General features: G+C 41.6%; 1 protein-coding gene across 7 annotated transcripts in view; it reads right to left on the bottom strand.

The window, feature by feature from the left end:
• The window catches only part of rbms3 (RNA binding motif, single stranded interacting protein), a 286571-nt gene that overhangs the window by 213815 nt on the left and 59942 nt on the right, over nucleotides 1-12814 (bottom strand). For 6 of the 7 annotated variants that reach the window (XM_034210322.1, XM_034210321.1, XM_034210326.1 and 3 more), the window contains one exon: nucleotides 7096-7197. The exons of the other annotated variant lie outside the window; for it this stretch is intronic. In XM_034210322.1, coding sequence (XP_034066213.1) covers nucleotides 7096-7197 — 102 coding nt within the window. The remainder of the gene's footprint in view (nucleotides 1-7095; nucleotides 7198-12814) is intronic. 7 annotated transcript variants of the gene reach the window in all.

Here is a 12814-nt window from a genome sequence, read left to right as displayed (position 1 = left end):
TGAGCATTTTGTTAAGATCCTGTCAGCTGCATTAGTAATTAAAGGGGAAGTGGTTTTACAATGTGGACTTGATTCTATGTAGGGAATTATTTGAACAAAAAAACACTCTAAAAGCTGGAAAATACACCTGTTAGAAAAGTGTGATATTATCAGCTTATAATGTTGATATAAATGCTGGAAAATACAAACATGGTGAGCAACATGTAATTTACTTTTCCCTTTTCAGCAACATTCACCGGCACAGGTGCACCCTGATTGGCCTGATCGACATTTGTTAACAGAGTATTGCAAACATCAATACAATTGACAGATTTGCAGATTCTGTGTCCAACAATACAAGCATAATAGGAATGTATATATTATAATATAAGCTGACAAGCAATGGGGATTCCGGCTTGAACTCACTGTAGCAATGCAAAGATAATTACTGTTGTTTACATTATGCTCCTAACAATTTACAGAAAAATAATGATTCAGAAACTACATTAGTGTTGGCAGGAGTTTTAATGGTCTGAAGAATATGGCTTAATAAACACAAAGTCTACACTATACGGTAATACTGTAATACCAGAAGAGAAATGGAGGCAGATATATTGCGGCGACTTGATGGTGTTGATACTGTCAAACTGTGAGTGTGTGTAAATGTTACTGTGGAGGCGGCGGGGATGGTCGCAAGAGAGGGGGGGGGGGGGTTTGTGAGCTAAGGAGTGTCATAAGAACTAATGCACATTCATACACAGAGATACATTCACTGCACTCAGTCACTCGGCCTTAGTGTGCACTGTTGAGGCAAATTAAGGAAGCCTTGGCAGCCTTTTAATGGTCTGTCACAGTCTAACAGGTTTAGAGCGCTTACAATGGACCCAGGCACTAAGCCCGATAGCTCACGCTTAATTGTTCAGAACCTGTGTGTGTGTGTAAGTGTGTGTACTGTAAGAGCCATTCTGTGCCAGTAACTAAAGTCATTGATTCTCATTATGAGGACTGATAGACACCTCCCGTCTGTATTTTAGTCGGACTAGTTCAATGAAATGAGTACTACAGCCAATACCTGCGCTTCCAACCACAGTTATTTTTAGAAAAAGTGATACTAAACCAAAGGTATTCATGCACAGTTACATTCTCATTCAGCTGAGGGTAGGACGGTAATTATGGGTCTGTTTCCACAAGGAGGATTCGTGAAATGTCTTAGAGATTTCAAATAAACAATCCTCAGACGGAGACAAAGACATGCAGAGCACAAAGCCTTAAGTAGATTGAGTTATTGACTCAAGCAACCAATGATAAACAAAACATCAAGTGTCTCAGTATTCAAATGGTGCCTGAAGAAATCAACAAAGCAAATAAAACCATTTGTTTTTCTATCTGCAAGCCACTCTATTAGCAGGCAAAATAGCCCGCGAAGGACGAGGTGGCAGTGCCTAACAATCCCTCCTAAATGGTTAGAGATTTTGAGCAGTGTGACCTAGAATATGTTAGACAATTTTCTTTTAATTAGGCCTTGAAGACACCAGTCATTCCAACTGCTGTCCCGAGAGCTAAATGAATTACTGGGACAAAGCCCATCTAGCTCATGGCAAAGATGAATCATTGCAGTATTTGAGGAATGAGCAATAATCTTCATTCAAGGGCTGATGAAAGAGACTCAGACTCTAAAATGTAAGCTAATGTACTCCATCAGAAAGTCTCACAGCCGCACTGCACATGTACTGTGCACAACGGCATCTGCTACCTCTGCAACCGGGAATTCAGCCTTTCTTCTCTTGGATAAAAAATGTCTTTGAAGAATGCATCAAAAAAGACAAACTGGGATTTTGATGATTTTAGAACTACATCTTAGTCTTTTGGCCATATCATCTTCCCTAACTCCTTTTCACCCATAAGTCACACCTTACTTGCCTCTTCATTCCTTAATAGTCTGACCATTTTTGCTTTCCTGAGGCGATTCACAGATAACAAGCTTCAACTCAACTGCTTTTTGCAGGCCATCAGCCAGCGAACGCATCCTCACGCGCTGCCAGCAGGCAGGCCATTCATTCAGCTAAATGACTGTGTCATCTGTCAGCCTGTATAAATGGGTGTTTGTGAGTTATGGCTAATTAATCTGATCACAACACCAAGAATTGTGCCAGAGCGATGGGCCTCACAAAGAGAGACGGATGAAAAGGTGAGTCGGTAGCACCTACATGTGATGAATATGAAAACATTTGTAAATGTGGTGATTTATCATTGAAATCATTGACTGACCTACTCTATAGTTATAAACAAAGATAGTTAAATCCTATTTCTGATTGCTTATTAAAACGCAGAGTAGTACTGTGTAATTGGGGGTTTGACAATGATACTGTATGTTATTTCCTATTTCTCTGATTATCACTTGTTTTTCAAAAACCTCCCTTTCAGTCTCTTCTGAGTCTTCAGACCTTGTGAATCCTTGTGATGTGCGAGGAATCCCTACGAGCCGGTTTGTATTGACTGAATGATTGGCCAGTGTGTGCTCGGCAAGTCTAATGAGGTAACAACCCGAGTTTGCCCGGGTGACACCTCCAGATTAAATTGAAGGGTTCACAGGGATGTCCATGTCCTCCGATCAAAGATTGATAACCCACTCAAATATTTTCATTAGGGGAGAAACGTGTCTTGTTATCTATGCCTGATAAGATGAGAATTCCCATATGGAAGGATAACATATGGAAATGGTCGAACGGCAAACAGTTCTTGCACCACTTCCCCAGTGGAGTATTTGTTATCCTAAAGGAGAGAAGAGAGATTTTTTTTTTCTCTGCAGCACGTGTGTAGGTGTGTGTCTCTTTCTGTATGTTATGAAGAAAGATGAACTCTGCAGCAGCACATAGACGCAATGCGGGCTGGCCCTTGAGTTCAGATTTCATTCGCAGTTTTTTTCTCATATATCTTGTCACAACAAGAGCAAATGATCAAGGGACTTCAACTCTGATACTCTCTGACATATAAACACCTGCATGAGCTCTGGTTAACTTGGTTAGAACCACACTACATGGATGCAATTAGCTGGCAATGCAGAGTCTCCCAGTTGTGTACAGTTAAATAAGCAAAATAATGAAACACTCACCAAAATCAGTAATATCTAGACTACAGGGACCAAAATGATTGAAGCAATGTTGGCAACATCTGGATAAAGCACTTTGGAGATAATCTGTTGAATGAGGAGGCATACCATCAGAAAATGAAACACCTCAGAGGACAGATACACTAATGTGTTTATACTGTAAAAGCATTGAAAGTTAACTCTTAAAGGGTCTCTTAATCTCTTAAAAATGTCTTTAATATGATGTCCCACAATATGAATAATGTTTGTTTTAATAAAGCTGAACGGTCAGTGCATGCCTCTCTTTGCTTTTGGCAAGCGGGAGAGCAAACAGTTTATTGACCGCAGTGAAAATGTTGTTTTGAAAGGCATAATGCCAACAAATATGGATAGAAGCAGAATATTTCATCGGATAAACAACATGTTGTGTAATTTTGAAATCATAACATCTATTTTTCAATACATTTTGACTCTTGTACTTAACCATGCCCTGTAGTTATTGGAAATGTGTTGATTACATGACTCAGAAACAATCCTTAACATTTCTCAGAATGTTCTGCTATTTTGAATTCTTGCAAAACATGGCACTATTGTTTCCCCTACTGCAACTCCATAGCTATGTTTAAATGCTGCTTTCAGTTCCACAAATGGGGCAGTCACAAAAAGTAAGAGGCTTGCATAGGAAAATGTCTCAAAGCGAGATGCCCAATATCAAATATCCCAAGAGCAGCACTCCTGGAGCACAGTGGAAACTCAATTCACACTGTCTACACTTGTACTGATATTGTACATTCACTCCATTATTGCTATCACCCATACATTGGCTCTGTCACACCAATTAGCATAAAGTACCACACACAATGTTTCCTTCCTTTGCCATTGCCTTTGTGCTTGTGATCAATTCTCCATAGACCAGAAAATCTATAATGTGCGGCTTAGTCACAGTCAAGGCAATGGCAGTCTTTGCAGACCATGTGGCTTTAAGTAAAGAATCCAATAACACCAAGTGCTATGATTAGTTTGCCATGTTTTATTACACTAAAGTACCTGACGGCTGGTCCACTCAACAAAGCTGTTATCTAACCAATAAAGCTGTTTGGTTAATAGTAAAAGTAATAGTGGTGTAAGTGAGGCCTTTCTGTTTCCCCCTTTTTTGTCACTAATGTTTCCTCTGTGTCTCTACTGTGTTTACATGTCTACATTTCCATTGTGATATTTCATGGCAACTAAAAGAAACAACAACAGGAGCGGTTTAAATGAATGTGATTGGTCTGTGTATGTATTTACAAACTAAAGTATAACCCAAAGATCACACCACCAACCAGCCACCTCCCTTTGTTTCATGTGCAGTGCAAGGATGTCACACTTACAGGAGAACACAATGCAAGCAGCAATAATGTTTCTACAAAAATGCATTGGCGACGGAAATTCATTGTATAAAGAAGTGTTTTGTAGAAGTAAGCGTTGCATATTCACAGGAAATAATACCATCTCTCATGAACTCTCTTTCTAGTCACAGCTCCTGACTTCTACATGACTTTCTCCACTGCTGTTTTGTCATACCACCTTCCCCCCTGAGGGGTCTTCATCCCACCATATTAAGAGTGGAAATGTATCCGCTTCCATTGTAATTACAAACCCACTGGAGGCAAAGCTTCTTGATCTCTGCTGGATCCTCGCTTGCTTTTCTTTCTCCCTTTATTTACTCACCTCCCTCAGCCGAGAGGACAGACACATGCTGAGCTATCAGTTCTGTTTTTCTTCCCTTTCTGTTCGGTATTCGATGCATCTAATATGCTTGACATTACAATAGCATTTAGGGAAGCAATAAAAACAATGACAGAGGCTAGATGAGGAGGCTGCTTGAGAGAAAAAGGGAGGGGAGAATGTATTAGTTTGTTTGTGAATTGTGGGGATTGCTGATCCATATACGATTTGTGCGGCACATGAGAAGCTATACAAATGCAGAAGACAGACTCAAAGGCTGGAACTCTGTTGACTGTTAGTGTGTGCTTGTGGATTAGCCATCTCCAGGCACTGTGATTCCTCCTCGAGGCCAAAGTGTGGATTTTTAACAGCCCTGGTCGAAGGCTTGATAGTGTGGGAGAAATAGCTTCCTACTGGGACGAAAATGAAAACTGCTGAAAATAAAACAAACACCCCACTGTCTCATGAAAACAGGCCAGTTAAAGCCAGCGGAGTCTGCTACGGTTTGAAGCTGGAGGGTCAAGATGCGGGCAAGCGCTTGATGACCCCTTGGTGTTCTGTAACCAAGGCCAGTTAAGCGGGTACTGAGTGAGAAGTGTGGCCTCGCAGCCCACAAAACACAAACACAAAAAAAACAGAGAGGAGAGTGAAGGAGAAAAAAGACAAGAAAGGTGTGTGTCTTGAATTTGCGTGAGTGTGTTATCTGTTACAAATCCATTTAGGGAATTTCTTACACTATCTAACTCTTGTCTGCTGGCTGTGTGATACACCCAATGTTTATTCCCTGGAATGTATGACAGAGAAATAAACCGCCATAGTCAAAATGGTGCATTGGATATACATAACATTAGACTGATAAGACCATATCATGTGAGTGTAGGTCTGACTCGAGCTCTTTTCAGTCGTATTAAGGTTACAAATATTAAGGTTCAATGGCAGCCCTATTTAACACAGCTACTGTTTGTCTGGTTAGACGAATACCCAGTACTTTTCTGGTCTAGGGACAGATTATTTTGATACTCAAAAAACCAGACCATGCTTAGTGGCTTTATGTTAGTTCAGCTTTTGGACAAACCATCCCAGCCAGATGAAAGAGTTCAGACTCTCCTGGGTCCCGTGTGGATGTTGATCAGCGTGATGACTGTATCCCCCAGGGGTGTGGGCAGTTAAGAACAAAAAGGACCAAGATGTTCCCAGAAACAACCACAGCCAAAGCCTTGTTGTCTGTGTTGTGGAATGTTCTCTATTGTTGCTTCCTGTTACTGCACAACACAACACTGTTTAAAACAACCCTGCTTCACTTAGCAGTAGGTGGTGCTGGTAGACGCAATGTGGCCATGGTGGAGTTTGTAAGTGACGCACAGCACTCAAAGCTAATTGGCTTCCTTTTTAGAGAAAAAGAGCCTGAATATATGGTCACCTTAATATCAAAGGAATGGATGCAAAGTAGTTCTGTGTGCATCAAGAAGCCAACATACAGGGTTGATTATTCTATTTAAATCCAATTAGATTTCGTCATTGGTTGCATGCGAGCGCTTTAAGGGAGGCTCAACATGTTGGCAGCTGGGAATTGAAGTGGTGCGTATGTCAGATGAGAGAAAATCCCAGTGTCGTAATGGAAATAAAACTGTGAGAGAGAAAGATTTAGGGTGAAATCGTGTAAATATATTTATTAGAGGAAGAAATACTGAGGACTAAAGAAACAGCCAAATCTTTGTTTCCAGCTCTGTGACTGTGACAGAAACATGACGATAATAACATTCCTTAATTCCACTCGTGCCCAGGTTTCAGTCACACCCCGAACACTGCATTAAAAAACCAGATCGCACCAATAAAGTCAAATCAAACGGATTGCAGAACAGCAATTAATTCCAAGGATAATGACGAGGGAAGCCGTCCAAAAGTGTCTCTACCTCAATTAGTCTCTCATTATAGTGTCGATACAGAGGATGGATGAAAGAAAAACAAATGAAGTTGCAGGGAAGAGAGAGGGTAAAAGAAAGAGATAGCGCTGGGGAAGAAGGGAGCAAGAAATAGTTAGAGGAAGTGATATACACAAGGAGGACTTGAGAGGGGAGAGTGTGGGAAAAGAGGGAAAGATTAAAGGGAAGGGATAGATAAAGGGAGGGGAGGGAGATGGAGGAAGAGAATCGGCTGTGTGCATAAGAGCTTCCCTGATAGTAACGGCCACTAATGGACAGCAGAGAGGGAGTGATTAAATATAAGAAGCAAGACAGAGAGAAGAGGGAAGTATTCAAAGAGATGGGAGGAACAAAGAGACATGAAGTTACACAGAGAAAGAAGAAACCGACTGTACTCACAGCTGTATGGGGCGGGCAGTAGGTGTAGCTTGTGTGCTGGGACTGGGGGTGGTGTTGTTGGTGGGATAGGTAGTTCTGCAGACCTCTCCCCGCAGCACTTGGCTGAAGGGAAGAATAGGAAATGGAGAACAGGAGGTTGGAGAAAAAGAGAAGAGGTTAGTGTGGATGAGAGGCAGAGAAGAAGAGAGGAACTGTGAGGGAGCGCAGTGACAAATGTTACCGTCAAGAACATCAATACATAACTCCACTCCGCAGCGGGCAAGCACAGACAACTGGCTGCCCGCTCGCTGACCTGTATCGAAAGTGAGAGGCAGGACGTGTTGTTGATCTAAAATCTCCATACCAGAGCATCAAGATTGTTCTCACACTTTTTTTTCCCTCATTTTCTCCCTCCCTTTCCTCTCTCTGCTCCGAGCGCCAGATGTTGTGAAACCTCCCTCTGTCACGGTCGAGATGTGTTCTTGCTGGAAAAGTGCAGATTGGTTTGATAAGATGCTTGGATTACAGGCTGGCAATGGGCTTCCCAGTGTGGAATTATGTATTGGGTATCACCAGGGTCCAGGAAACACAGGGCTGAGTCTGCTGACAGGACGGATTATGGCGCTCCGAGATGGGTTACCTGGGCTGTCATGGCCATTAGAGCGATGGAAAAAAATACAGGGAAAACTAATGCCAATCCAGGGCATTTTAAAAAGACCGAGGGCAAATACTATAGTGTTTGCAAACTGTGGTTAGCAGTGCCACTTAAAGAGCTTGTTTCAACCTGTATTCAGTCTCCAAACAGCAGGTGTTACTGCATGAGTAAATGCATACGGTTGCCTTGCTTGTCAATCACAGAAAAGTGCTTTGGATAGAAAAATAACTCAATGCATCTCAAAAATAAACTTTTCACAGAAACAGGAGGATTAAAGTGCACCTGCTATTTTTAGGCATATTATGGGTCTCAGTAAAGGTTAGCGCTGAGTGTTAGCGAGGCTTGCTAATGTAAAAAAATACCATATTACGTCCAAAACACGTCAGGCATTGTTTCTGATAGCAACTTTTTTGGTGTGTCCACCATCCGAAATTACGTAATATCGGCAGCAAATCTGTATCCGCTCGTTGTACCCCCGTTTTTAAAAGATGCGGGTACGGAGAAAGTTTTATTTTCTGACGCTGCGTGAGTTCCCCGACACACTGGGGACCATATTTATGTATAAAAGACATCAAAAAGTGCATTTTGCATGATAGGTCCCCTTTAAGTGTTCCTTTATGGGTTGATTCTCTCATATTGTCATAAGCTAAATAAACCATAATCAAACCTTGTTCAATTAGGGCAGGGTCGGTTTGATTTGTTCAAAAATGTATTACGCACACCAACAGGGGTAGACTAAGAGCGTACTACCCATCATTATTATGCATACTACAATAGGGGTTCAGCGTACACACAAGTTAAAGTAAATTCTTCATGAACAAATGTCAATTTTGACAGTTCAAATGTCCCCAAGTAAGCATTTTAAATTGAATTTAAAACGTTTAGGTAATAACTGTTGGCTGGCCAAAAGAAGCAGTTTTTATTGCACAAAGATGAGAACTCAAATCTGGCTACGGACATTATTCTGTCCACTTTTTGACATACTGCTGACGAAACAATCACAGGTTGTTAAATAATGAAACTCATGTTTACAGTAAGTGCTCCACAGTGTTTGATACAATTAGTGTGTTGAATAGAGATCTAAAGGAAATATATAATACATATTTCTTTGACCAATACTAAGGTTTTTTATTATATATATATTGCTCTGATCTTTCATGATTATATCAAATATGATGCAATCTTGAGACCATTTTTCCATGATTTAATTGACATTTTACATGGTGAGAGCAAAGACAAACCACCTTGAATGAAGCACAGCTGTACAGTACATCAAGAGTGAGCATTAACAGGCTCTTTTAGCCCCTGTAGGATTTTCACTGAGGTCAGGGGCCATACCACACAGGGGATAGTGAGGGGATAGTGAGGGGGAGCGCTGGCAGCAACATAGACTCACAGCTGTGCTTGGAAAGCTTGCCAGTCTCGTATTCTTCATCACGAAAGAACCGGAGGGGGGAAACGTAAGCCAAAGTTCAGTCTAATACATGCAATATATAAAGACAGGTTTAGGGTTCATGTTAATATGAAACAGGAGGCGGCCGTTTCTCCCAAAGCAGGATAAATGCATTTATACAGTGCAGCACAGAGTGCATAAAGTGCATGAAAGAGGCCCACTGGTGTAATAAAAGCCGTAGGTTCTGGGAAAGAATAGACAAGGTTATGTGAAGAACTGCATTTGAATCACCAGGTTTTGAACAGTGTCAAAAAATGGGGGGGAAAGTGTGTTTCTTCTGCTTTTCTCCAACTCATTGTTATTTTCTCCCAGGTTTCAAATTACAGGTTTAGTCATAGGGTCAACATTTGAAAACAGTGTGTGGGCATGGGCATGATATATTTTACCAATGACAAATCAGCATTTAGAGCCTCACCTCACTGAAGCAAGTTATCGAGTGCTATACAGACATTCTCACAATATTTGACAGCCAATGTAAAAGCCAGAAGGGAAGGAACAGCCCCAAGTATGGTACATTAAGCTGCATGGCCTCTAGTTTAAGTATTTGCAAGTTCATAGAGTTTAAGTGGAGCCCCAAGCCATGCAACAACCTCCACTGGCCTTATAAATGAGGCTTATTCAGCCAAGGCGTTTAGAACAAATGCCTCTATACCCCGGTGCTTTGTTAAAGACCATATCTCAAGGGAGAGATACATTATAAATGTTTCTTATATATATACGTTTATAAGAGATAACAACCATGGATTAAAATGTTTTTAGGCTGTGATGTTTGCTGCATGAGTGACAAGATATCCACCCTTTCAAATCACAGGGATTGGACTGAGTTTCAACATGAGGCTGAGATCTGAGGGTCTTGACATTCCTCGACTGAAATGCATGATTGGTCCCCGGACTCAGATTCATGTCACAGTCTTTCAGCGGCTCGTCACAGAGCAACAATCCGCCCATATTTCTCCATTTTATATAAGGGCCAATCGGATCTGGTTACACAAGGCTTTTCCTCCTCTTAGGGGGAATGTTTTACATGCAGACAAACAGATCTCTCTGTGTGTGTGTGTGTGTGTGTGTGTGTGTGCGTGTGCGTGTGCGTGTGCGTGTGTGTGTGTGTGTGTGTGTGTGTGTGTGTGTGTGTGTGTGTGAGTGCATTCATGTGTTTATGTTTCAGAGTGTGCTGCGGTTGATTTTTCTCATAATATACCACGGGGAATGATGAGGAATAAAATCTGTGTTTTTCAGTGTTCTTTTTTTAAACAAGAGCAAATCATATCTTCTCTCTTTTAGCAGGGGGAACATCTTTGGAAAGTGAGGACTTTTTGCCGTTCGAGGGCTACGTTTGAGAGTTGTTGGTAACTCCAATTACTTTCCTTTTCTTATTTTGATTGGGGAAAATCATGCTCTAAGTTTACAAACTAGTTTTGAGCCAACTTCCATGATATTAGGTCTTTGGGGAAAGTAAACAGGAAGTATCATGTTGAAGGGGAGCTAGTTTGTAAGTGGGGGGCAAGCTGAGCTCATCTTTTTAGCCCATATTTAGTTTATAAAACCTCCCATCTAAATTAAGTCAAAGAAACTAGGGCTGGGAACTACACTTCACATTTGAAATATTTCTAAAATAAAGATATCCATGCTTTAAGAGCAATGAGTCATTCTCAATAAATGTATCCTGAAGCCCTAAGGCTGCATTGCTTTGATCCACAGCTGGTTCACATACAAATAATTCTTCCAGTGTGTAACCTTACAGCATAATACACGGAACAAATAGAGGGATGTGTATTATTTTCATGATACAAGATATTAATTTGGCGTAACGGAGAAGACAACTGTAAGTACTTCAGCAAGCCAGGACGCTATCAGCACCATTTATTACAAAACATGCAAGTCGAGGCGGAATAATGCTTCAACTTCAGCTATGAAAAAGTGAGAGGAGGTTGGGGCTCCATTAATACGCTGAGATGAACCAGAGCTTTGCGCCTCTCCTGAGTCCATTTGTCAGCGGTTAAGTGATTTCCTTCCGTGCCCTCTCTCCCCGGTGACACTGCGTGGTTAAAGGTGTCGGGGGATGAACTTTTCCGAATAACACAATTTCACATGGAAATGGTTTGGTGCAACATCATAATGTATTAAACTGTCAGTAAACTCCAATTCAATTCTGTCAGTTAATCTGGCCAAAATAAAGGAAGAGGACACTGCTCCCTCATGCACTAGAGTCATTTCTCTGTGAACACGGTGTGACCCCATAATGATAATGAAAACTCCCCATGAAGTTCCCTCAAAGAAATAACATGATCATTTCAACAATTTCTTGCTTTTCAAGATATATTTCCGCCATGAAATCTATAACACAATAGAACAAAAACCAACTCTGGTGTTCAGGACGCACTGCTGCGACAGCAGATTGCTTTTGTATTGTACAAAGTTTAAAAGGAATACATCTTTACGGCTCTCTGTGAAATTCTACAGTTATATGGTTTCAGCTTGGTATATTGACTTTCTTGCAGGATGAATCAAACGCCCTTAGGCAACAGATTTTGTTTTACACTTGTTATTTCTTCCTGGCAGGTTATCTAATTTGATCTTAACCTTTATCTAAAGGTGTAATACCAAACATTATGACAGTCTTGTGCCTGTGTTTTTTCTCCTTCCTCTATGCCTTTAATAATACTGTACTGGGATTATCTGATCATCCTGAAGGCTTTGTGCCCACAGCTGTTGTTGGCTTCATGTGTAGCGCAAGACAGAAATGCACAGATCGAAATCTAAATGTTTCCTGTTGGCCTAACTGTGCATTATCTTGGCTTGGTCCTTCTTCTTTTTTTCGAAGACACTGGCATGCTGCCAAAAAGTCTCCGTTTCCTCTCTGTGTCATCTCCATATTCCCATTTCTCACGAAGCAATTGTAGAAAAACAAGCTCCAGTGCATTGCCGCCAAACTTGGTCTTAGTCAAAAACCCATCAAATAAACGGGACAACAAACAACCAAATAACCAAGGCCCAAAGCATATTTGAAATGAAGGTTGAAATGAATGGTTTAGGGGTGGGAGGCATGAACACAAGGACGGGGAAAGTCATCCCAGATGGCATTAGTTAGGGGATATTGTCTTCTAGAGGGCCCTCCACGGCTGCTTGCTCCGTTTGGCCGGCTATGAAAGAGATGCAGCTTTCCTTTGGCATTTCTGATGACTGACTTCCTGGAAGCTGTGTTGCGTGAAATGGCCTCCTCTGTACCAGCAGCTCTCCTTTGCCAATCCTCATCCTCTCACACAAGTCAGCTTCTCGCCGCCCGACATACTGGGTTAACAGCGGACGGCAGTATGACTTCTCTTTAGGTCATCAGAAGTTCCATCTACAATGCTGAACGCCACCTCTGTACATCCTTTCTCTGATACTGGAGGAGCAAGTTCAAGCGTAACCAAGGTAACGCAGTGGCAGGGCATGTGTTGTATTTGGCGTATGGGAAGTCTGGCAGGTTTCAAGGGGCTCCAAGTTTAAGAGGGGAATAAATAAGCGATTGAGAAGCGAGCCATGGTGTCTCCACGCTCACTAGCATCGGGGTAGAGAGTGCTGGCGAGGCCGACCTGACATCGTCTGTATTTCTCCCTCTTTTCCTCTCTACATTGTCTTGTAACGCTCTA

The sequence above is a fragment of the Gymnodraco acuticeps genome, unplaced genomic scaffold (genome assembly GCF_902827175.1).
Source record: "Gymnodraco acuticeps unplaced genomic scaffold, fGymAcu1.1, whole genome shotgun sequence".
Classification (NCBI taxonomy): Eukaryota; Metazoa; Chordata; class Actinopteri; order Perciformes; family Bathydraconidae; genus Gymnodraco; species Gymnodraco acuticeps.
This window is presented reverse-complemented; position numbering and strand designations above follow the sequence as displayed.